At 41.4% G+C, this 25,918-nt stretch overlaps 2 protein-coding genes across 2 annotated transcripts in view; both read right to left on the bottom strand.

The window, feature by feature from the left end:
• The window catches only part of LOC6545438 (bifunctional heparan sulfate N-deacetylase/N-sulfotransferase), a 55,545-nt gene that overhangs the window by 13,384 nt on the left and 16,243 nt on the right, over positions 1-25,918 (bottom strand). The window contains exons 3-4 of the mRNA XM_026976966.1: positions 11,956-13,005; positions 1,293-1,502 (exon numbers count right to left, since the gene is read on the bottom strand). Coding sequence (XP_026832767.1) covers positions 1,293-1,502; positions 11,956-12,542 — 797 coding nt within the window. The 5' untranslated portion in view covers positions 12,543-13,005. The remainder of the gene's footprint in view (positions 1-1,292; positions 1,503-11,955; positions 13,006-25,918) is intronic.
• LOC6545437 (probable tubulin beta chain CG32396) lies at positions 3,457-5,154 on the bottom strand. The gene is made up of 2 exons (XM_001972090.3): positions 4,981-5,154; positions 3,457-4,929 (listed from the first exon to the last, which is right to left on the bottom strand). The coding sequence occupies exons 1-2, from the start codon at positions 5,116-5,118 to the stop codon at positions 3,598-3,600; spliced, it is 1,470 nt and encodes a 489-aa protein (XP_001972126.2). The 5' UTR covers positions 5,119-5,154; the 3' UTR covers positions 3,457-3,597.

The raw sequence follows: 25,918 nt of genomic DNA, 5'->3' as shown, positions 1-25,918 counted from the left end.
GAGGCTGCTTCCTGCGGTCATTGCGGTTAACCAATTGGGCGGGCCTCGAATTGCCCACACCTACACAGAGGACATCCCAGCACCCACACACCCACACCAGCACACACCAGTAGAAGGCGGTCGACAGGAGAATTACAAAGGCATAACCCAAGGAAGAATAACTCTTTGTGTGCGCCATAAGGAAGGCAACGAAAATGTAGCCGGCGAAATTAGGGAATTCGAAATACCCTCAGGGAACAAAAAGCATACTAGACTGGTTAAATAGTTCCCCATTTCATTTGAAACTCCAGTTTGAAGCTGTGTTAATTCCAAGATCCAAAATTAACATATTTAATTAGAATTAGTATAATTACAATACCATTAGGGCAATTCCTTAAAGCCTCAACAGCATTAATCATAACTTGAATAACTCTGTTTCTGCCAAGCATAAATTAATTGGTACCATTCCACATCTTGAAATGCTCTCGAATTACACAACATTGCTGTCAGACTCTGTGTGTTTATGGCTTACAGTCATACCTAAGGGACTCAACTGCTCCTTGAAGTTCAGCACTTTGGTGGCCAACTGCAGGCAGTGTGCTTGGGAAAAACTGCTGACTTGGTCAGCAGTTGGAGGTGAAGCAGGCGAAGCCATGTGAGCCAGACGACTGAAGATGGCCGGGGCAGGTGAGACATTCGCCAGGGAAAACGAGACTTCCGCCTGAGCTGGCTGCCCAGATGGATGGATGTGCTGGATGAATATGGATGGTATGCACTGGCAAGGATGCTCGGGATGCGGCGCCGTTTGGCAGGCCACTCGACCACAAAAGCATAAGTTGCCAATTAAACTGGAATGCTTTGCTGGTTGCCCGCAGCAGCAAAGAGGAGCAGAGTTTCCACCAACTGAAGAGACACAGACACAGACACAGAGGCACAGAGACACCGAGGCGAGGAGAAGCTGCATAGCTTGGCATTAATTTCATAACCTGCCTTTTTATGGCCAACTACCCAAATTGGGTCAGCATTGACAATGGCCGGGGCTGCAGCAGCAAAGGAACCGAGGAGCGGTACAGGGGGAAACAGAGCATTTCGGAGTCCAGGGTCCGGAGGACCTCACTTGGCACTCTCTCTCTCTATCTTTGTGTGTGTGTGTGTGGGTGTGGGTGTGTGTGCAGGCTGGTGTTGGTTTCGCTGCCACTTCCGTTTCCCAGTAACTTTGAGTGTAATAATTATCGCCGCATCGCTGCCTTCGCAATTATGCAAATTTGCCAGAGCTAATTGTCTATGATTTCTCTTTGCCCTGCGAAACTTACTTGATCCGATTGTAGACAAGCAGCTCGGCGATGTCCCTGCCCAGACCGGAATATGTGGTCTCCACAAAAACGAGGACCTTGGGATCGATCCGCAATCGAGCCTCGGAACGATGGTCGGGCGCTGGGGAGGCATTCCGGATGTGTTTGCCACCAGAGTTGATCATGCGGCAGTTGATGATGGGAGCGGGATGAGTGTCGCGTTGGATAAGCCTGAAAGAGTAGGAATAAATATATTATTAGTTTGTGTTTGGAGTACAATTGCTGCTAAAAGAATTAGATATGCTTTTCAATTTTAGTCGTCTGAACCATCTAAGCCTTTGAGTAATACTTTACGTGGTAACTCGTTTTATAAGCCGCCGCCAAAAGAGTTAAGCTTTAAGCCAACTGCTTCTCTTTGTGCTGTTACCTTTTTGAGCACGCCCAATTCCCCTCACCGAGCTCGAATATATTTAAACATTTACCAAAGCAATTAAATGATAGAAAGGAGCAGACGTTGACTTTTGGAGCTGTCAGAGGGAAAACTCATGCATAAAAAAATATGCTAGAAATAATAAAATGCCAAACTGCACAAAGTCCCGAAATGCAACATTTTGTTGGAGGGTAGATAAGCAAGAGGCAGCAAACTTGCCAGTGGAGAGCGGTTCTTCCGCTCCAAAAGAAGAAGACGATAAAGCGCTGGTGGCGTTCATTTATTGTATTTGCTTTGTCGACCGACTGCTGCAAGGGGATTTCGTGTGGCAGCAACAAGGAGGCGGAAATAGGGAGATGCTGTGACACAACACCGCATGTTGCAGGCCAAAAGTATGAAATAGTAGCTGGGGAATCGTGGCAACGGCAGCCAAATTGAGATACGCGACAACGCTGCGTATGCGTAATATGCAAACATCGTTGGTGGCTGTCGTTAGCGTTGGGTATATGTGTTGTGCTTCCCCGTGCCTGTTGGCTGCCACAAGATAAAAGCCAACCGCCAGATGTCTTTCAATACCACTCTTGTTATGTCACACAAAGAGTAAGGAACAACAGTATTGTATCCTCATTTCTCTTATACAAATATCTCGGGTTTTATGATTTTACGCTTGTATGTATTTCTTCAATTTGAATGGCAGCTCTGAATAAAGTTATTAAGTATTCGTTCACGATTTATAACATTCAATAGATGAGGCTTCTATGCTGAAATTAAGAAATAAAATGTTTTCCACAGTGCGCCCATTTAAGCAGCTCATCCTCAGACTTGTCTCACATATCTTCATTTGCCTGGTGTTCCTGGGTCCTTGAGCTTCTTCGTACTCTTTAAAAGGCAACAATGCGGCTCATTAACAAACCAACAACGAGCTGAATACTGAGCCATCTAATGTAAGTTTGCGAGTAGTCTCAACTATCCTTTCTGGCTGTCTCTGTGTGGGTCAGAACTTTTCTCATAGGAGTGGAAAAGTTTGTGCCCTAAAACTGCCTGAGAATCACCTTTGACCTGGGCAACTTTTCTATTTAGATGTTATCCAACCTTTGGTGTTGCCTGCCCACTGCTCTGTGTTATATCCTTCACGTCGAGTGGAGCGTTTTATTATAAAGCTTATGCAATTTCCACATATCCTTGTTGCTTCCGTCTAACCTTTGCAAGGCAGTCTTCAGGCAGTCCATTGCAACAGGAGGAAAATAATAATAACGTAAACATGCAATGGTGAAAGCGCTTATGTAAAAGCGGCAACATGTGTAAAATCCTTTTGCTGAGCGCCTTTCAAGTAAAATCCCCAAAATTAACAAAAACCTATTAGGCCAAGCCCCGCAATCTGAAAGTGTACCGTTCACAGGACATGCATGCAGGACCCAACTGACTGCCTTGCAAATTGTAAATACTTTTTGCATTACAAAAATGTGGGGGGTGGGCCGTGTGGTTGTGGAACGCCCAGGATCCCAGGATCCCAGGTCCTGGCAGGCTGGCAAAACTTTTGCACTGCCAAAACAAAATATTTAGATAGCAAACGAACACATACACATATATACACACACGTTCAGGTATAAAACCGGTAGGTCCACCGAAGCTATCAGAAGGAATACTTTCTTTTTCTTCCTTTTAGTTTTGTTATCCCAAATGCAGTACAAACAGAGGAAAAAGTACTGGGGAATATAATGCGAGAGCAGTCGGTAGCTAAATTAATAACTTTCCAAAAACATATGAAACATATCCCTAAAATATATATTTTTCTACTGGAAATACAAAGGCACACTTTTGAATTTGGCTAACCCTGATATGTATCGCTCTCTCCGCTCGGAAGGTTGCCAAATGAAATGTGGAAAGGATAATGGGCTATTCGGCACAATATTTACAACGGGCTTCCGCGGTGGGCTCCTCATCACCGCTTTCAGTGCTGCCACCTCTGCCACTGCCTCCTCCACCGCCACCACCGGAATCCTCGCCCTCGGCACTACTGCGGTAATCATCGATGATGGCCTGTAACTCCTGCTGAGCATCCTGGAACTCCTGCTCCTCCATTCCTTCTCCCGTGTACCAGTGCAGATGAGCCTTGCGCCGCAACATGGCTATGGAGCCGTCCAGTAATCGCTGGAACAGCGATTGAATGGCCGTTGTGTTCCCAATGAATGTGGCCGACATCTTAAGGCCCCTCGGTGGTATATCGCAAATAGCCGTCTTGATATTGTTGGGTATCCAGTCTACGAAATTGTTGATGTTCTTATTCCTCACCCCAGTCATCAGTTGGTCGACCTCGCGCGGCGACATTCTACCCCGGAAAATTCCAGCTGCGGTCAGCAGTTTGCCCTTTCGCAGATCGATGGCACAGAGCAGATTATTGCTAGAGAAGATCTGCTGCACCAGCTCGGAAACGGTGCCCTTGCTGAACTGCTGCTGCTTGCAGGTGACCAATGGTGCGAAGCCCGGTATGAGGAAGTGCAGCCTCGGAAATGGCACCATATTTACATAGATCTTGCGCAAACCGGCATTCAGCTGGCCAGGAAACCGCAAACAAGTGGTTATACCCGACATAGTCAGGGCCACTATGTGGTTGATGTGCTCGTGGCCGGAGGTCTTGATCTTCAGGTTTCTATTGCAGATCTGGAACAGTGCTTCATTATCAAGACAGAATGTTAAATGCGAATTGTTGACCAGGGCGGGTGCACTGAGTAGGGCATTATAGGGTTCCACCACCACCTGCGACATATTGGGCGACGGAATGGTAACGTAGTTGCAAAGCAAATTATCCGGATACTGCTCCACCAGGGCCTCCATTATTAGGGAGGTCAAGCCGGAGCCAGTTCCGCCTCCGATCGAGTGGAGTAACTGAAAGCCCTGCAACGAATCCACCGATTCCACCTCCCGACGCGTACTTTCCAGCACCTGCTCCAGAATGGCGGCACCGTCCGTGTGATAGCCACGTGCAAAGTTGTTCCCAGCGCTCTCCGTTCCAGCCACAAAGTTCTCCGGCCTGTACAACTGACTGCTGGCGTTGAGACGCTGGATGGTGCTGGCCTCCGTGTCGATCAGAATGGTGCGGGCATAGAACCGTTTGCTGGCCGTGGCGTTAAAGAACACATTGATCCGCTCCAGCTGAAGTGGACTGCTGCCGCCAAAGCGGCCAGAAGCGTAATCCACACCATGCTCATGTGAAATCACATGCCAGAACTAGAAAAATGCAACACTTAGCACATCACCAATATCCACTGGTTTACCTACAGCATCTCCGATGGCATTACCGGCTCCGCCGATCTGCAGTGTGACTATCTCCCTCATGTCGTCGACCCAAACTCCGCTCCTTAAAACCACTAAGCTGGGGGCTACCTCCTCATCCTGTCCTCCGCTTTTCTCGCTCATGCGCTCAGCTCATAGGTTTTCAATGGGCTCGACTTCTCCCGGCCAACCTGATCACTAAATTTCGACGGCAACCTAGTTATAAACATTTCTATACCGCTGGCAGCAGACAATTTTCAAACTTTTAAACAAGGGTTCCAGGTCCAGTCCAGCCTGTGAGCCCATTGGTCAGCACAAGGGCTTTGCACAATCCAAATTAGATTCGAGAAATTGTTATTATCCTGGAACTTATCAAACAATCAAGAAGTACTCAGAGCACTGGAATACCCCAAAAACTTGCAAATAACTTTCGCTTCAATTTCCAAGTGCATGTTAAATTTATGCGAAATTTGTGTGAGTAAAGGAAATATTTTCGGTAGAACCCCTAAAACGTGGCATTCAGAACGGAAAATAAAATGTTATTCAACTCTACTTTGTACGTGTGCTGGCGAAAAACTTTGGTAATGCCTCAACTTTCACATTCACTGTACTTTGCGTCCAAAGGCAATTAATTTTGATTTGGTTGAACGATGGTAATGCTTTCTTAATTAAATCAGTGTAATTCATGTGAAATGATTTCTGCACTGTTAAACATGCATATAAATATATCTACATTTACAATTTATTGAATTTCGTTTACATCTTTATTAAGCCTTTCAGCAACTTTTCCTTTCCATTTATGTTGTGCTAATAAGCAATAAATTCTCGATTACCTGACAGAAACTTGTACGTACGAAACGTGTTCAATAAAATCTTCAATATTTAACAAATAACCCATTTCTACTTTTGTAATCATTTAGGAATTGACCATGGATTTATTCATCGCCAACCACAAATCCGTTTTCCCCTGTGACAGCAACAATGTAACTATTTTCCAGTTTTTGCCATCCTTACAGGACATTTTCATAGTTGATCAGCGGCGGGCAAAACTTTTGTGACTCCCGATGCCCGAGTCCTGCGGCATGATGAAGAAATTTTTGCTGCTGGCTCAGCCTTCCCGTTTTGCATTTTCGTGCAACCTGTTCTGTTTTGGCCTGGCCTCTCAGTTCGCTGATTTATTTGTGCACAGCACAAAATTTCCGTTTCCGTTGGCGAAGAGGCGGTGGGCGGGGCGTAGAGTGGGCGTGGGGCGGTGGGCGAGGTCGCAGGGACGTAGCTTCGTCTTTTGTGCTGCATAAATTAGGCAACAAAAAGTCAGTTTATGCATTTGCGACGTGTTATTTATGCGGGCGTGCAACAAACTTGGCAAGCAGCTAGCTGCTCTCTTGCAAATGTTGCACTGTCAACGAAGCTGGCAGAAAAGGGGCGGGAAAAGCTGGAGGAAAAACACAGCAGAGGAAAAGGCTTACGGCCATGAGCGTGGCCAAGGCTTATTAGTCAAGTTGAAAGACATGACGCGGGACGGTTTTATTGAATCCGTGAGCGCATATATATATATATACATATATATATTATTCCAGCATGTACGTATACGTAACTCGAGGGACTTTAAGGCTTTTCCCTCGTTACAATGGGATAGCCGCATGGCCCAGAATATTATGACCGACTTCGAGCTGCTGCTGGGCAGGCACCGCAGCTCAGACAATAAATCGTATGTAAAAATTTGTAATAAATTCGCAAAGTAGCAAATGCAGCAGCCGCAGAAGCGAGAAGCGCGGCCAACAGGGCGCATACGTAATGCAGATTTTCACCGAAGGAAAACCAAAAAAACGGGGCAGCCCCAGCCGCCGCAGCAAATGCATAATAAAATGCGAATCTAGCACAAGGATATGTGTATATGCTATATAAAAGGGATATCTGAGGACAAAAAAGGAACGTAAAAAATATTTAGTTCCCCTCCGCAAAAAGTGAAAATGAATAAGGCAAACAAAGTGGGAAGAGGGCTGGGCAAATGCAAAAAGCAAGCTAAACTTGGGCGAAACGAAGACAAAGCGGCCACTTAAACAGAAATGGTAAAAGCAAAGAGAAGCGTGCCGGCGAAATGAGCGGGCTGAGTAAACTAAGCGCAGCTTTTGGCCAGAAATATCGCTGGCGATTTGTGGTCGAAGCCTGTCAATGTCAGAATAAACTAAATTAAACTGGAGAGCAGCGAAAACGTTTACTTTGGGGTAAGACTGCAATAGCAGGTCCAACATTATTGCACTGTCATTGTGGCTTGAGCACCCAAAGGATACGCTGCACGAACTGTATCTACTTTATGTACTAGATACGAAGCGTAAAGATTGTATCAGTTGATTTTAAAGGGCCATGAATACATTTTAAAGAGTAGATTCACTTTAAGGCAAATATACAGTAGAATATTTTAAGCTAGCGCAGTAGTAATTATGTAAATATGTTCCGAGCTCCGCTTTAGACGCATTAAAATAATTTTGCAGTCGGCAAATTAAAGTTCTTTAATATGCTTTAATATAATAATTCTTTCCACATCTGTTTCATAATGCAAACGCGTGTTCGTTGCCGGAAATGTCCTTGGGCAAAATGGTTTACTTTGGGATAAAGCTATAATGGCAAATTGAATAATATTGTACCGCCACAGTGCGTCAAGTATTTTCCCTTTGTTCTGTTCGCGTATCGCATTTTCGAACTCGAGCATTAAGAATTTCTCCGGCAGGCAGCCACTTAAGAACAATGAGGATGAAAGTCTACAGAATGGGAACCGATGAAAATACTTGAAATAAAGCCTCGACATCGACGACTCCTCAACGATTGCGGTCGGTTGGCCGGGTTGGACGGGTTGCCCGGGTTGCCAGGGGAAATGTGAGAAAAAAGTTAATTAAATAAATCAAGCAAGGCAAGTTCAATTGAATTGCAGCCGGGAAATGAGTGGGAAAATGTCAGGGCAGGACGAGGACACAGAATAGCAAAAAGGACTTCCCGTTGGGAGTCTTCGCTGGACACTCGTCGTCCAGGCCAAATGAACTGTGAACGGGGAAAAGTCGGGAAATTGGCAGACGGCGCGGAATATGCAAGAGGCGTCGCCGAGCGTCTGTCTTTTTTGTATGTTTGTTTGCTTGTTTGTTTGTAATTGCATTTAAAGCAAATAAACGTAATTATTTATTGCATTTCGCAGCACTCGACTCGACAAACGGACAAACGGACAAACAGACAATGCTCTCCCAGCTGGATGTACTGGAATCCTTGAATGCGATTCACTTAAATTCGTTTCTTTTGCCGCATGGATTTGTGCAAATACGCATATGTAATCGTATTTTAACAACCTGCAGCCAATCGATGAATGTACGCACTGACCGGCGGCCATTTGTCGTTTATAATCGCATTTTCAATTAAAATATTTAGTCAATTAATGCACGCAAATGTGAATCACATCACGTATACGTCATGTACAACGCAAACAAAAACACTCGCAATTTACGCTCAAATTACTCGACCGACAGCAGTAATTTATGTGTTGATTATCGAGGGCATTTTGGCGCTAGTTCAGTGCATTTATAGCAGTTCTAGTTTTCAGCGTCCTGCGGAAAAAAAAACACATCTAACATCAAATTGCATTTATCGCACTTAACACGCGAACCAAATAATGTTCATAGCCAAATGCATACGGTCGCAGTATATATGTACGTTTATGTGAAGCACTGTGTTTATATATTCGTGTTTATTTGGCGACAGCCGTTGTGATTGCACGTGACAGGCGACCAGATAGTCGGATGCGTATTCGCAGGACATCAGCTTAGCAAATGCATTTGTCAGCGAAATTGGCCAAGAAATTAGCAGAACATTCCCAGCTTTAATTGCTAATTAAGCGTACTATATTAAGCAATTGTTGAACATGTTGATATATATACATTTAGAATCTGCTGAAAAGTTTATTAGCAATATTTTTCTGTGAGCAAGTTGTTGAGATAAAATTCCAAAAAAACAGATGACAGTATTACAACTAAATAAATGAAAAGACTGTTCAGTTTAAATTGTAAATATCCAAACAATGTAAGTTGAATAGTTCACATGACAACCGAACAATATTCGGTATTTAAAAGTTTTGTAATCCAATTCGATATAACTCAATTTGCAAATGGTCTTTTATTCAAATGCGGAATTGGGAATTACACAATTTAAAAAATGCATGTAAATTAGTTTATTTTTGCAGCATGTTTTGTCAGGGTTTTGCATTACAAATCAATTATTGCCGGCCTGTCAGGATGGTGTTTCCAGCTGTCCATTCCCCCAACACCAAGCAGCCCTCAGCTTTTTGGCGCCCCCCTGTCAGTCACTCAGTTTCATGCAAATCACGTACGTTTGCATTTTGTCAAAATGCGTTTTGCACCTACAAAGGCAGACAGCAACAGCAAAAACAAATGCATTTATGCATATGTATGCCAGTGTGTCTGTGTGTGTGCATATATTTGTGTGGGTGATCCTAGTAGTGGCTTTGTGTGGGTGTGCGAGTGCAAATAATGACAGACAGCATAAACAAACACGCACATCAGACTCCGGCTGGCGTCTATGGCCACAGGGGCAACCTCAGCAGCGGAGGAGTGAAAGCCAGGATGCAGGACACGCCCACCAGCGTCCCTTCGTACTCCTACACCCACACACATACACTCTCTAAAACGATCAAGGAGAGGGGCTGGCTTTAAGCTTGCCACGTCACTTGATTCCGCATTTTGCACGTAACAGTCGAAGGGCCTTAAGAAGTACCGCTTGCACTTCAAAAATCGAGCGTTTTTCAATTTACCAAACAAGGATCAAGGGCGGTTTAAAGCTGTTTCCCTTTGCGTCCACCTAGAACAATTGGAATATTGGGTATGGACTTCGGGGGGTTGGAATCCTTTTAAAGCGAAGTGATCCTCAGCTTATTAAGATAATATTTCATTTGAAATTAAGCTGGCAGAATGAAACATCTTCATTTTGTTCAAGTGTATCTACTCAGCAACACAAGCACACACCATCACTTTGGCCATATGCATGCAACAATCATGTAGTTGTGCCAACTGAATTCATTAAAATTTATCATACGCACACACATGCACACACGCACGCATATCGTGTGGACAATTACTCGGACTTGGGTTATTCAATATAAGGCAGGACCTTTTTGGTCCTGATTGATGGTAACCCACTTAGCCAACTAATGAACTTTGCCACAGTCTTGGACCGTAAATTAAATTTCAAGTGCCCGACCAGGGTAAATATTTAATAATCAACTAGCATTTGGGCAATGTAAATAACACTTTACGTAGTGGCGAGATAAGGGCAGGACTCTATTCTGTTGTTGTTTTCGCTAGTTAAGCTAGCGTGCTGGAAAGTATGGAAGTTCGGAAAAAATTAAACAGAAACTGAAAAACAAGGACCAATCCCACCAACGCAACCAGGTCCTGTAGCAATCTTACTGGCAACGCTTGATGAAAGTAATCAAAAACTTCGCTGGTTGTTTGTGCAACTACTGCAGGCTAAATGGAATGGGGTTTCGGTAGAACTGTTTGTAAACCATAATTGCGCGCAAAAGTAGCTAACAGGCAGCAGGCAGCAGGCAGGTGAGCAAAATAACTGCTACCTGGCAGTCAGCTAAAAATTTCATGAGAAAAATTTAATATACACCCGCGATTCCCGTTTCGGAAATGGCGAAAACTCTGAACTCGCACAATAATCAGTAAAAAGAACACACTGCCAACTAGTGCGAACAGCCAAAGGGAAAGCTTCTTTAGTTACGCGCAGCACAATTATGAGTAATATTTTCTACCGCTCCTACCGCTTCCACCGCTTTTCCACCCACTTTTCCGCATTTCAAGTACCACTTTGGAGTTCAACCTATGCGAAAAGCTTGCACCAAATGAGTTTTATTCTCGAGTATGTCATGGAGTAGACCGGAAGCCGAAAAAGAAACCCCAGGTGCAGCTGCTGCTGCCGGGTTTTCTTTGAGCGTGAAGCCAACCAAAAAGGTGTTGAACTGAACTCAAGCAAAAGTGGAACTTGTCGATGGCAATGGGTAGAAGGAAAGTTTCCATTCTTTTATTTGTCGCTGGGCCGGCGCGGGAAAAAAGCCATAGAAAAATCGCTTGATGATTTGCGAAAGGTTGTTAAGGCGGTCAGGTGAAACTTTGGGGTACTATAAAAATTGAATGGGACTTAAAAGTTGGAGAAGCGCATAGAAGGCATTAAAATTTTAGTGCTTGTTTTTGCGTGAGCTAACCGAAAATCGAAATGAAAATCACCTTAAATCTCCTCCACCAAAAAACATGGCTTCCCGTTTACTAGGAAAAGGGGTTGGCTTTCCACATATGTATATATTTTTCAATTTACACACACCCTTTATTTTTGTGATTTTTTTTTTACTTTCGGCCAGCCACACACCTGTTTTAATTTAATTTGCAGCATATTGAAAACAATTCGCCTCGCTGGCTCCCTCGTAAACCACTTGAAAATGAACAAAAAATCCAATCAAACACGGCGCACAACAAAACGCTTTTCCACATTCATGGCCCACAAAAAGTGAGCACAACCGAGCAGACATGAAGTGCATTTCCGCCATCGACGCCACTTGAACACAAAAAGAGCTCGCCAAATGGCCACGAAAAAATTGGGTTGAAGGACGAGATTGCCAAAAACCAGTTTTGAACCAGCCAATAACACCTGACTCGCATTGTCATGCCTTGAAAACTAAATCTAGATAAAATTAGATAGTTACTCTACCAGATCACAATCGATACAATATCGCTTCAAGTCAAAACTTTGATATGGTACACATAGGGGAATTGTATTTCAAGCTCCAAACAAACCAATCAAATCTTCAGTAATGTCCCACAAAACACAATCAAGCCACAATTTTAATCGCATTGCATTCTGGTCAAAGGGTCACTGGTCACTGGTCACTCTTTGATTCATTCGATTTCATCCGGTACTCACCCATTAAACACGCCCGTATCGACATAATGCGTGTAGTAGAAAATGCTAACCACCGTAATGGCCAGGAGCGCCAGGACACATCGTCGAACGTTGATGCCGAAGCAGCGACGTGCAATTAAATTACAACAATGGCACATCCAACCGGGTGGCTCGGAGCCGCCGATTCCACCGCCACCACTGGCCAGGTGGCAGTTGCTACTGCTACCGCTGGCGATGCCAATTGACGTTGATGAGGTAGGACTGCCGTTGAAATCCAGACTGATACTCCCGATGCTCCCGTTCCCATTTCCATTTCCACTTGCATTTCCATTCGATTTACCCTTGTACGTGACAATGCCGGCGGCGGTGGTGACATCGTCCTCCAAAGGCAGCAGCATTGTGCGATCCGTGATGGCATGACCATTGCCGAAATGCTTATTGAAATTGCTAAAGTCCTGGCCAACAGCATTCGCATCCGCGTCCGCATCTCGGCAGGAATCCACTTCCGTTTGGGTGCCGGTCACGGAGCTACCAAATTGCATCTGCGGCTGCTTAATGAGTTTGCGATTTGCATTGTTATTATGTTGATTGCCGCCCGATATTGTCATATTGTCGTTGCTCTGCCTCGGTGGTACTCTCTATATATTATATCTGTATAATTGGCGATATGTGGTATGATACCTATATTGACTAAACAGAGCGAACGAATGGCAAACACTCGCGATTCACTATGGCACTTCGATTCTGTTGCATGAATATTGAATGTTTATTCTCCAGTTGTCCAGTCCAGTTTACTATATAAATATGTATATGTTATATGTTCTTTCGCATAAATCTCTTGTTTTTATAATATTCAGTTCGCTTTGTTTACTTTTCATTTCGCCACTTGATATGTTTCCAAATTTTCAAATACTCATGTTGCTTGGCCATTGTGGCGCACTGTTGTTGCAATTGTGGTTTCGGACAGGGTAGACGGCCATTATCGGTCATATAAGGACGGAAGAGACCCAGTTCCAGACACTCCACTCACTATCAGACATTGACTGCAGTTCCAGTGGGTCGTCCTCTTATCTGCAAAGCAAACAAAATTGAAAACGTAACAATTAAATAGTTGCCATCGAAGAAAACAGTGAGTTTTATGTTGCTATCAGCTAAGATAATTGTGTCTTTTTTTACACATAAGCTTTTTAATCTAATCAGGTCAAGAAGTTGTTAGCTGGGAGATTGTAGTGCACAAAATTTATAACTAAAATATGATACTGATAAATAAATTGTAAATAGTCTTAAGCTCCTAGATAATAATGATTTGAGTATCAACAATAATTTAAATACAATGGCAATTTAAAGTTCACATCATCGTGTTACAATTATGTATCAAATAGTTTGTCATAACTTCAGCTCAATAAGTTTCCCTGCCGTTTATTTGCTACTTTAATTCGATTGTGGTACACTTCGTTGTCAGCCCTTTTCAATTATATGTGTCACATTTTATCGATAATCGTTATCACAACTAATTGATGGTGGCATTTCGGTGGCCCTGCCTTGGCGCCAAGCACTTTAGTTTTAGTTCCCCTATTTTTCGGTGTAAGGTTACACAAAAATGTGGGTTCCTTACTGTTTACCAACCAAACTTGTCAATTTGTTGGCGCGGGCTCCTCAAATGGAATGTAAACAAAATGCTAAGGAAGCCGCAAATAAAGCGACAAATTGCCAAAACCGTAATTCGGTACATAGATACGAATATATCTCGAGGTCTACCCTGAATTGTCCTTGTGAGTGTGTGCTTAGCCATTAAGTGCATATGCCTGCCGCAGTTTACAAAGGTCTTAATGGCCCTACACGTACATATATCTATATATAAGCAATCCCCAACTTATTTGTGGGGTACAGTGTTCAGTTTAATTGGAAATGGCTGCCGGCTGTCAACGAAAAATAAAGACAACATACTTCGGGGCGCTTTATGGCCCAGCGAAATGAGTCAATAATGAGTTTTAGATGGCCAACAATGTTTGTCATGATGTTATGTCCTCGATAAACATACTCCAACATGTGTTCCCCGATACCACAATAGATAAATGCCTATTTATGTGCCTTTTCGGGGGTGGATAACTAGGAAATTCAAGCAATAGCTTTAATGACTTGAAGTAATGGGAAAAGTATATCAAAATCTAAGCATTTAGAAAGACAATCAAGTAAAAATAATCTATTCTACATTTTGAAGAGATATTGTCATCAGGGTGCAATTGGATCACTTTAACATCGCCAAAAATTCAAACAAATCTATCTTGTGCAGAAGTGCAGCAGAGAAAGTAAAACCCTTTCACTTGAAAATACTTTTCAATTTCTACGCTCAACTTCGAACTTCATTTCACTTCATAAGCAAACCGCTTGCCCTCGATCTCGACAAACACTTAAAGCAATTTATAAACTGGAGTCTTGCAAAAGGAGTCGCTACAGGAATTACAGCAGAAAGCGGAGTTCCAACATCCAGGCATTCTCTGCCCTTGTTTTCCTCAGCATGTTACAAATTTATCATTAAAATGTCAAAACTTAAATTGATTCAAAAAGTTTAGGAGCTGCAGCAGCAGCAGTGACAATGCTGCCACGCCCCCGTGACCCCGCTTCTCATTGCAGCAGTAGTAGAAGCAAAACTCAAGCAGAAGCTAAAAGAAAAAGTTGGGGCTGTTGTCGGGAAAGCTTTTGCTCAGGGTTTTTCCTACTTCTTTTCTTATTCTGATGATGCCGCATACTTTAAGGCGCTCTGGCACAAAAACTTTCTGCGCGTTCTTCGTTAGGCAAACTTGTTTAATTTCCTCTTCAATTGCCCGGGAAACCAAGCGAAACAAACCAAAAGTTGTCCTGCCCCCGAGTCTATCTGTGTCTTTCACTTGGGTTTTCTTTTTTGGGGTTTTTTCTAAAGTTTTACATTCAATTGTTATTTGTTAGCTGGTGATTTGCTCGTCATACAGTGTCGAGAATCTACCCTAAAGATACGCCATACACAGCTAAGATAAGAAATAAACCACCTAACTCTAACTTTTATTTGAAAAACAAGATAGAATGCAATAGTCAAGTTGCCCGATATCCGTTACTCAGCGAGAAATTTAAAAACTTTCTGGAAATTTCCTAGACTAATAAATAATTAAAAAAAATATCACATTTTTCAAAAATGCCACTTTAAAATCCGATTAAGATAGGTCGAGCTATGGACTTCAGTCTTTGAACATTTTTGAATTTCTACATCATAACATTAGAAAAACTACAAAAAAAATTAGAAAAAAAAAATTTCCAAATTTCAATGCAGATTTTTAGAGAATTCCTCCAGAAACATTTAGAGGTATGCCACTTCAAAATCCGATTAAGATAAGTTGAGTTATGGAGTTTAGAACTTCAGCCTTGGGACGTTTTTTAATTTTTTTTTAATTTTTACAACATTATCACATCAAGAAAATTACAAAAAAATTTTAGAACAATAAAATTTCCAAATTTCAATGCAGATTTTTAGAGAATTGCGCCAGAAACATTTAGAGGTATGCCACTTCAAAATCCGATTAAGATAAGTTGAGTTATGGAGTTTAGAACTTCAGCCTTGGGACGTTTTTTAATGTTTTTTAATTTCCGCAACATCATACATCAGAAAAATGACAAAAAAATTAAAAAAAAATAAATTTTTAAATTTGAATGCAGATTTGTAGAGAATTGCGCCAGAAACATTTAGAGGTATGCCACTTCAAAATCCGATTAAGATAAGTTGAGTTATGGAGTTTAGAACTTCAGCCTTGGGACGTTTTTTAATGTTTATTAATTTCCGCAACATCATACATCAGAAAAATGACAAAAAAATTAAAAAAAAATAAATTTTTAAATTTGAATGCAGATTTGTAGAGAATTGCGCCAAAAACATTTAGAGGTATGCCACTTCAAAATCCGATTAAGATAAGTTGAGTTATGGAGTTTAGAACTTCAGCCTTGGGACGTTTTTTAATGTTTATTAATTTCCGCAACATCATACATCAGAAAAATGACAAAAAAATTAAAAAAAAATAAATTTTTAAATTTGAATGCAGATTTGTAGAGAATTGCGCCAAAAACATTTAGAGGTATGCCACTTCAAAATCCGATTAAGATAAGTTGAGTTATGGAGTTTAGAACTTCAGCCTTGGGACGTTTTTTAATGTTTATTAATTTCCGCAACATCATACATCAGAAAAATGACAAAAAAATTAAAAAAAAATAAATTTTTAAATTTGAATGCAGATTTGTAGAGAATTGCGCCAGAAACATTTAGAGGTATGCCACTTCAAAATCCGATTAAGATAAGTTGAGTTATGGAGTTTAGAACTTCAGCCTTAGGACGCTTTTTAATTCTTTTGAATTTCTACAACATCATCACATCAAGAAAATTATAAAAAATTGTTAGAAAAATAAATTTCTAAATTTGAATGCATATTTTTAGAGAATTGCGCCAGAAACATTTAGAGGTATGAGTAATTCGTAATTCAAACTCATTTTAAACATTTTTTTCCATCTCGAAGCTGCTGTCACTTCCTAATATCCAGATAATCGCACATGTTTTACACAGTTTATTCGAATTAGCAGTGTGAGTTCTTGAAAGTGTTTTATGCTTACTCTGAAACCATAATGGGAAGGGGAGAAAACAATTTCAAGTTTTCACACCTTTTCCTTGGGATCTCTTTCCCCAGCTTGAAGAACGATATTAAAAACTATTTATTTTACGATACATTTTGTTTACATTCCTCGAGGTGGAGCGGCGATGCGCAGCTCCCTCAGCATATTTTTTCCTAAATTGCATTGAGGCGTGTGGCAAGCAGCGGTAGCATCAACATTGGGTAGCACAATGAAGGGCACCCCCGAGATGCCACCCCCTCGAAAACCCCCCCGTTGTATTTGGCCCTTTTGGCTGCCTTTTGTGCTGGCCATTTATCAGTCAGCGAATGTTTGTTGTGGCTTTGTTTCCTCCACCCCAACTTCTGTAGCATTTTCTTTATTTTTCCAGCTCTTGTTAGTTTTTCGCGCATTCATGCCAGCACCCCCTTTAAAACCGCCTGTCAATGCCCAGCATATTGATAATCGTTTTCAATTTGTGTTCGGCAATAAAACAAAACAAAAAAGAAATGAAATCAATTGTCTTTAGTAAATTGAATGCAGGCTACAATAAATGTGTACAAAAACAAACAGACATGCAATGGAAAAAAGTCTGGACAAATGACTTTGGCTTTAACCAAACTGACAAGGCAAGACCTCAAGTCTGAATACTCCGGTTTCTGTTGCTGTCTGGTTATTATTTTGACTGATGAATGTGACTTTAGCGTTTCCATTACATGACGCCATGCCTGATTGCCTTTCCCATATAGATTTCTCCCCTTTTTCCATGCCAGATGCGTGGGCATAGAGTTTACAACTCCCCCACACTAGCCGAAAAATAAAAGAGAATGTGTTGTGTATATACCTATAAACAAATTTGTATCTTAATGAGTTTTTCACACTTTAGCGCCTTTCGGTTTCGTGTGCGTCTTTGCATTGGAATTTCCATCGTCTAATGTTCTTTCAATGTTCTTTAAATGTTCTGTGTGAGTCTCTTCATTATTAATGTTGCCATAAATCAGTTAGGCAAGACAATTAAATTGACACATTTTGTATATTTGAGGGTTGTTCTTAGATTTTTGGTTTTTGTTCAATCTAACAGATTAATAGCCTGACTGGGAGTGATTTGAGGCTTATAGAGTGACTTTCTAATTTAGTACACTATTTTAAATGAAAATTCCATTTACTTCTAGGCAAATATTCAATTGCAAATACAACGAAAATTGTGTATTGGATGCAAATAATTGTTATTTGTACTCTGCCTCGGTTTGCAAAAGCAATTAAATGCTATTTAAAAGGAAATAAATAGATTTTTATAGGTGGGCTATCAATTTTCCCTTAGCTTTATATACTATTTGCTTTCAATTTCATAACAAGAAGTGCACTCAGGAGCTCTCTTTTATTTACGTATAAAAATCATAATTTCTCTCTGCCGTAGTTGTGCTTTATCTAATATTTAATAAAGTAGCACTACAACTTCCTGGATTTTTCCACAATTCTCAGATTAATTTGTTCCTTTGTTCGTTACATAATTTCCTTTATTCCCACAGTTCTCACTCGGCGAATGTCAAGTGTCACCGAAGTGTCTCCTAAGTGTTTCTTTTCTTCCCAGCATTTTACCCCGCCACTTTTCCCCTTAATTGTGTAGCTTGTTGGTTTTCCTTTTTTCTGTCAATTATCCATGTACATTTGCCTAATGGTTTTTATATTTGTTTTTCTTTCACTTTTGCCCTCGAGCTTTTCTCTTTCGCTCTTCATCTGCAGGCCGACAATTTCCATTTGCGAACCGAAAACTCTCAAGTGGGGATAGAAAATCATAAAACATTCATTCATTTTCCACACATATGTGTGTATATTTCAAATTGGCTTATTAGCAATACATTGAAATGCTTTTCATATCAAGAAGTTTGCTTTTAAAAGACAATTTACTTGAATTAAGCGAAGTTACGTATCCCAAAGCAAGAAGAGCTCTGTTTTTCAAGGAGACAATTTCAATTCGTTCAGTTGTAGATTTACTGTGCTGATTTGGGCCAAAAGGGGGCAAGGAGTGGGCCAAAAGCAGGTGGCCTGTCAGACTGACTGACCTAGTTTTGTCTAAAAATACCCAGCCACCAATAAAATGCCAGTCCAAAGTGTTTGAATGTATTCTACATCACTTTGATTTTTATTTCAATTCGCCAAGCGGAGGGGGAGTTCTGAGGCAGAGCCGTTGTGCAAGGGGGGTGCATCTCAATCCGAGGGGTTTCAAGTGCTCAACACTTGAGGCTGTGGCTCTGGTGAGCAATTTGCACAATTGAAAAACTGTCTGCCCTGCGCTCGAGTCTTCTACTAATGAGTGTTCTGAGTGGAAAATCGCAGGGGGAAAACGAGATTTTCTATTTTGGTCCCTGCCTGCAGTCTTGAAATGTGTATTGCATATAAATTATTCCCACATCATTTGGTAGAAATAACTCACGATATCATACATATATTTTTCTTGGCCTATGTAGACCTAATTAGAAGAAACTTTAAAATAGCTATCTGCATCTCGATTTGAAGGTGCTAATTGAACCGCAGCCATAGATTTTTAAGTTTGATTATTTTATTGATCTGTTAGTAGAGAAATAGTATATTTTAAGCGATTTACTTATAATGTAAAAAAGACATTGTGATTGTGTGATTATATAGCATGATTAACATTTTGTAGAATTCTTTCGCAGTCATTCCTGACATTTTCCGAATATCCTAATCACTGACTTTTGGGTCAGAACTGAATTTCGCTTATTTTGGCAAGAGACTTTCGCAGTTACAATGGTAGCCGCCACCAATAACACGTCAAAACCAGTTACACGCCCGGTCCATTACACAAAGAACCGAAACGAAAAACCGAGGAAAAACAGCGAAACAACAAGGAAAGCCAACACCAACGCAGACCCATCGCTTATGACTTGCACTACCAATTTTTTCCCTCCTTTCCAGCCAACAAGCCCATGGAAACAGGCTCGTTGCCGCTGTCTGCAATTTGAGGCTTTACTGTCACTCAGTGTGGCTGAGACCAAAAGCCAAAATGCGTGGGCCATCTCCCAGCTCCGACAAAACCCACGCCGAGATCTTAGCCAAATTGTTGGTTGCACTTGCAACATTTGGGGGCGATTTATCGGGTGGGCGAGGTGTCTCACAGGCCACAGAATGGATTTCTGGCTCTGCGGTCGATATGGTATGTGGATGGTAGAGTTCGGTTCGGTTCGGTTCGGTTCGGTTCGCTTGCGGCTTCTCTGGCAATGAGAGTCCAGCACAAGAGCTCAAAAATCACTTGCAGACTTTGACAATAACCCTGTGACTCAATGGTTCCACAAGAGGGAAATGAATCGTCGACGACTCGGGAGGGGCAATACGCGGACAGAAAACCGGAGTCCAGCCACGTGGGTGTCCATTAAAAGAAAACGAATTGCTGCCCCAATTTGTGCGCCGCTGGAGATTTGAGTCAACAAAGTCAAGCTCAATTCAGTTTTCTCTTATTTTCTTTATCATCTATAAATATTATGCCATTGGGCACTGAGAAAAAAGTGTAACCTTTTATGAACACGGAACTGCATATACTATATATAATATATATATTAAGAAGTACTTAAAAAACAATCTGATATGATTTTCAATCACTATTGTGCTACAATCTGAATAAATTTCAAAGCTAAGAGATATATATTTTAACAGTGCCTGTTCCTGTGCCTATTTATTTATTCATATTCAAAATTATTTACATATTTACGGCTGAGTGTGCAATCAATTGGAACGCGATAAGCGGCGGATGGAAGCAAATGAAGCATTAGAAGTGATTCCAATGCCACCGGAATGTAGGGTGTATAGCTCGGGGAAGACCTTGAGCTAAGTCAACAGCACCCAGTTAATTCAATTAATCGGCATGTGCCTATTGCGCTGACAGAAAAACTTCATATGCCCCTATGGATAAAGAAAAAAGAAGTGGTGACATTCATAAATCTTAATCAGTTAATGGCTTTGTTTAACCATTAGAGATAATTGCAGTATCAATTATCTGGGGGGACAAAAAAGCAAATGAGGTTCTCTTTAATCAAGTCATTAATGTTAAGGAAAACGCCGGCTCATCAACATTCGGTGGCCTAATAGTTTTCGGCCCTTTAAGCTTTAGTGTTGGCATTATATTTACCCCCTGGTCAGCAATATTGTCCTTGGTCCAAAACCGACCCATGCAAATATAAGCCCACTTTCGCCCATTATGGTAGCACACACAATGCCCCGCTCTCAACCACTTTTCTCATCAATTTATTATGCTATTTGTGTGCGCTAAAATTAGTTAATGAACCCGGCCTCAATGTAATAATGGAAAGCCGTACTCGCCACCCTCTACACTATAAACTGTGGAACTGAAACAGAAACTGGCGTTGTGATTGAGCGTCCCCTGAAAATGGATATATGCCCCGTGCCACATAGCCATCTCATGGTCTCATCCTCGCTGTTGTTGCCGCCTTGTTGTTGGTTGTATAAATTAATTCCCCAGGTTAACTGCAGAGTAACGTTTTATAATTAAGCCAGCTGCATAATTATGAGCAGCAAACACACACACAACCCACAGCCGTGTGCATTGCAGGCAGGCTGTGGGGCACACATGAAATATATAAATATGTGCACTCCGGAAAAACCATATATGCGTGAAGTCGGAACCGGATCAATCCTCGCAGAAGTAGGAAATTACTGGAAGCTAGTTGGAAAATCCTTACCAACGTACATTAATTAAAATGCCTTTTCTTGCTTGCTGAAAAGAAAGTGCACAAAAGCGGCTTAAAAAGGCGAGGCAAGACTTTTTTATAAAAGGCCAACTTCATTGGGTGCACAAGTAATAGATACCTTTTAGGTTGAAAATAAATTAGTGTTTAGGTAATTAATTGTAACCTTATAAGAAGTAAGATTATGACACTTGTGGAGTGAAGTAAGATCGACTTCCTTTTCTTCAAGTGCATGCATGTGTGTTACATATTTATAGAAAACCCATATCGGTTGAGAACTGAGATACCCGCAATTGGCGACATTTAAGCACGCAACGTTAACCCCTCGATGACCGGCACCACCCAGCACACACTTATTATCATAATGAACATCAACGGGGTGGGGACGAGGACGATGGCGATGGCGACTCTGGCTTGAGCGGGGTATCCAGGACACGGTTAAGTGGTTTGCCGCATAATCGACGGGGAGGTCTGGAGGCGAAACGGATCGAGGCGTCTGGCGGAGAGAAATGTTCATTAATATACAAAAGCTCGGGTCATCCGCAAAGTGTCCGTCACACGTTGGCCAATGGGGATATGGACGTCGAGAGGTCCTGTGAGGAGGTCCTGGCGTGGTCCTGTCCCGCCTGTCCGCCCCCAATCATGCCCGTTCTCCTTTGTGGCGGCCCATCAAAAAGCTTTATCACTCGGAACCACCCCGCTTTTCCACTTTTCCATCCATTCGCTCCGCCAGCGAGTTATTGCCACGGCCTTTTGGGCCCTGCCTCATGTAAAGGCAATAAATAATGGCCCAGTTTGTACGGGGTATGTCTCGTCTATGGCGCGGAGCGTCATAAAAATATTTTATCCATTAGACATAGTCTCGCATTGTGGGGTCTGAATATTTGCTTCAGTTTGCCTAATGGCCATTAATAATTGCTGAATTAATGTCAAGTGTGGAATTGGATCATAGTTCAATTGAATGCATTTCGGCTGCGCCATGTGGCGTATACTTAATGCTGATTCTAAGGCCACCTAATATGGTCTGAATAATATCTTAATAAATTTGAACAGCATCTGCAGCTACTCTTAAATCAATGCATATTCCATCGCAATTTATCTCTCCATCAACATAAACATCTCTTCGGGGTATACAAACTCGACTGTTTGTCCTAGTTTCGCATTTGCTTGCCTGCTGTCCAATCAAAAATAGACTAGGCAAATATACAGCTTGGAAAAATTGCATCAAATAAATATTATTCAAAGGCATGACCCGTACATCATCATCGCTGGGAATTTCGGCATTTGCCAGTGTAATTTTTCATTTCTAGCCTGACACGAGAACCAACTGAGAACCAGGGCGACTGCAGTTCAATGACATAATTTGTCGCAGCGCATCAATAGAGTGGACAGGGACCTGAGATGCGGAATGGCGAATGGGGCATGGGGCATGCGGCATGGGGAATGGGCCAGCAGTGGGTTCGCAAAACAATGGGGCACCGGGGCAACGTCAACATTGTCCAAACGTCAACGATGTTGTCGTCATCGTGGAATCATCATCGCCATAATCATAATCATCGTCGTCGTCATTGTTTCGCTTGAACTTTATTGTTTTGATTTATGCGCGTGCACAACGAGCGAAGGCGAAAGGGAAATAGTACTAAGCACCGCAAGAAAATATTGGTAGCAAATCGAACGTCGTTCAACGCCACTTTGAAATTAAGTTTATAAGCTACCAATCAGAAGAGAGTCCTCCATGCAAATCATATGATGCATTGAATTAAAAATCAAAAATGTAGATACAGGTATCTACCCTTTTGAAATGAACTTTTCGACTGCTGAAGGCTTATCCGCAGTTTTTAGGCCAACAATTTTTCGAGAGTGTCAAGAGGTCAGCGCGAAAGGGAGCAGTGCATGGTAAGCGAAAACTTTGCGGGTTTCAAACTGTCGTACACTGTCGTTCGTTGGACCCCATTACCTCTCCTAATGCCCCAATACCAATTCCCCCCTCCCCTTTCTCGTTTCGCCTGCACTGGACACGTCGCGTTGTTTATTCCACCAACGCCAAACAATCGCGAACCCAGTCGTCCGGCCCCGTTGTTTTTGTTGCCGTCGCCAAAGGCGGAAAGGGGCAGAGTTGTGGGAGAAGGGGGAGCGGTTCGTTGGGAAAATGCTCGGTGCAAATGAAAATGATGTTGTTCAGCTGCCACTGGCATCCAGGCATCAGCAAGAGCAAGAGCCATCACCATTCCTGGGCCCGTTGCCCGATTATGTTAATGTGCCCAGAGATTTCTGTCATTATGATGTTGTTCACTAGACGACCACTCTGCATATTTGACGGGGACCGCAGCAGTGACTCAGAGAACCCGAGGGGCAACCGTCACCACTGCAACATTTTCCCGCTTTTCACTCTTAGGCGAAAACTTCTCCCTCCCCCCGCAACGTCACACAGTCTTTCGCACAGGCTCTAAACAATTTCCCGTCTCGCTTGTTATTTTAGCCATCGGCTGTAGTTTCTCGAAAGTAGGGTGAAGAATATGCCATGCAAAAGTACTTAGCTAAATATTTGAGAAGCGCGGAGAAAGGCTAAAAAAAGTATGATTTAAGCCTAGGATGGGCAGAGTTTACTTAAAAAAATCTAGTATTCCATGACACAAAATGAAATTTAAGAAGGTGTATGCAACTTTAAACAGCACAACTAACTTAGACGGATTAACTTGAATTCACTTCAAGCACCTTAAACGTCTCATCAAGTTAAAGAAACTCGTATTTTAAATATTTTCTGCCAAGTTCTCTTAAATGTTTAATTTATTTTCCCATTTTTGATTTCAAACAAGTAAATAAAATGCAAAACTTAATTTGTTTTGTGCGCTTTTATCAGTGAAAATAAATTAAACTGAATTATATTTGATTTAGTGTGTTTTTGTCTATTTGTGCTACCCGCAAACGATGGCTTCATTACAGTGCAAAAATTTTAATGCAACACAAAAAATATAAAAGCAAAAATTAATTTACATTGATAGTTTACTTTGGCCGTGCAGCTTTCATGCAGCACAGTAATAATAAATAATTTCATCTAATGCCTGAAATCGGCCCCCATAATTAAGCAGGCATACAAAATTTGCAAAAGCAACAAACAAAGTTGCGGGCAGCAGCTGCATTATATATATTATAATATTTTATAACAACCTCCCACAATGTTACACCCTGTACATTTCTCGTTTTTCTCCCAAGGGGCAGTCGTGAATGCAATATTGAAACGCATTTTTCTCTGCTTCTTCGCCGTCGTCGTATCCGTTGGTTTTTTTTGTCATCAAAATCGTGAAAAATTGTTGCAAACTTTGACAGGGCAAAAATTATGATAGCTGTTTTGCTGAGGGAATTGGGGGGTGTTTCTGCGTGGCTCGTAATAATTTTCTGTCGTAAATAAATCGTCGAGCATTTTGGTTGTTGCCAACAAATAAATAATAAAAATCGACCCATTTGTTATTGAATTTAAGCTTTAGACTGGGAAATGTATTCAAAACGATAAGAAGTCTAGGGACGAGGTCAAACGCACATTTCCCTAGGAAATAAATATTTTACAATACGCACCAGGAATGACAAAAACTCGCTTGCTTGGCATATATTTTGTTAAATGATAACGAGGGCGCTAACGAGACTTTAACAAATTAGCGATGTGATTAAATAAAAAAAACCTTTTACTCGCGCTGTTGAGCAAATTATAAATGACACGCCGGTGCAGATTTTATGTGAACAAAAAATCAAATAAACATACAAGAGGAATGTTGTTATTTTCTTTGTATTTTACGAGCTGTCGAATGAGCTGGCAACACTCAGGTTGAACAAAATTATAGCTGCAGCTGACACATTTTTATTACTTAATAAAGCAGAAGCGCGAAAGAAACGAGAAGTTCAAGTTTGTGTGGGAGTAAATCTGGGTTATGGGCTAAGAGCTGCTTTATATATATATATAGATGTACCTATATATAAATATTAATATACACACAAAGTTGGAGCAGAGATAAGACCCAATAACTTACTGCCCAGACAGTTTAGACACCTACCCGACAAACAAACTTTAAATTTCAGCCCGACGAAAGTGTTATTTGCAAGAGAAGGAATAGGAATCGAAACTTTTTCCTAAACTCCCACTGGCAAAAGTTAATCGAAGCCGGAGAACTTCCAACAAATTGACCGGAAAATGTTTGCGAATTGCCAACGGAACTGAGTTCCCCAACTTGCCGCAGATTTCGGGTGCAAACAGGCCAAAGGCTATCGATTCCAAACATACACGATGGTCAGAAAATTAAACGGCCAACCAAAGCTAAGTAAACAAGGCAAAAACTGGGAAATTTAAAAAAGATTGTCATTATTTTTTTGTAATAAATATATGATATAATTTATAATATATATAATACAATGTATGATATAATATATGAATGAAAAAATACTGTCCATTTGATCATCTCTATTTTATGACGCAAGCTTTTGCTAAAACCGAGTTAAATTATATTTATTTTTTGTCAAGTGCCGAAAAGTTTCGGGTTTGGCAAACTTTTGTGGGGAGGAACAGATTTTCTAATGAAATTTATTAAATTGTATTTGTGGCAGCCAGTAGAAAGTTATATGCGCCAATTTGGGTCAATGAAAGTAGC

This window comes from Drosophila erecta, unplaced genomic scaffold (assembly GCF_003286155.1).
Source record: "Drosophila erecta strain 14021-0224.00,06,07 unplaced genomic scaffold, DereRS2 tig00000021-arrow-pilon, whole genome shotgun sequence".
NCBI classification, from domain to species: Eukaryota; Metazoa; Arthropoda; class Insecta; order Diptera; family Drosophilidae; genus Drosophila; species Drosophila erecta.
The sequence above is the reverse complement of the archived record's forward strand: the minus strand, read 5'-3'. Positions and strand labels throughout refer to the sequence as shown.

What these genes read in the sequence shown, in the direction of transcription:
- LOC6545437 (XM_001972090.3), bottom strand. Translation starts at nt 5,118, where the DNA reads ATGAGCGAGAAAAGCGGAGGACAGGATGAGGAGGTAGCCCCCAGCTTA. An exon ending in GTAATGCCATCGGAGATGCT is followed by an intron (nt 4,930 to 4,980) that starts GTAGGTAAACCA and finishes GCATTTTTCTAG; the next exon opens with TTCTGGCATGTGATTTCACA.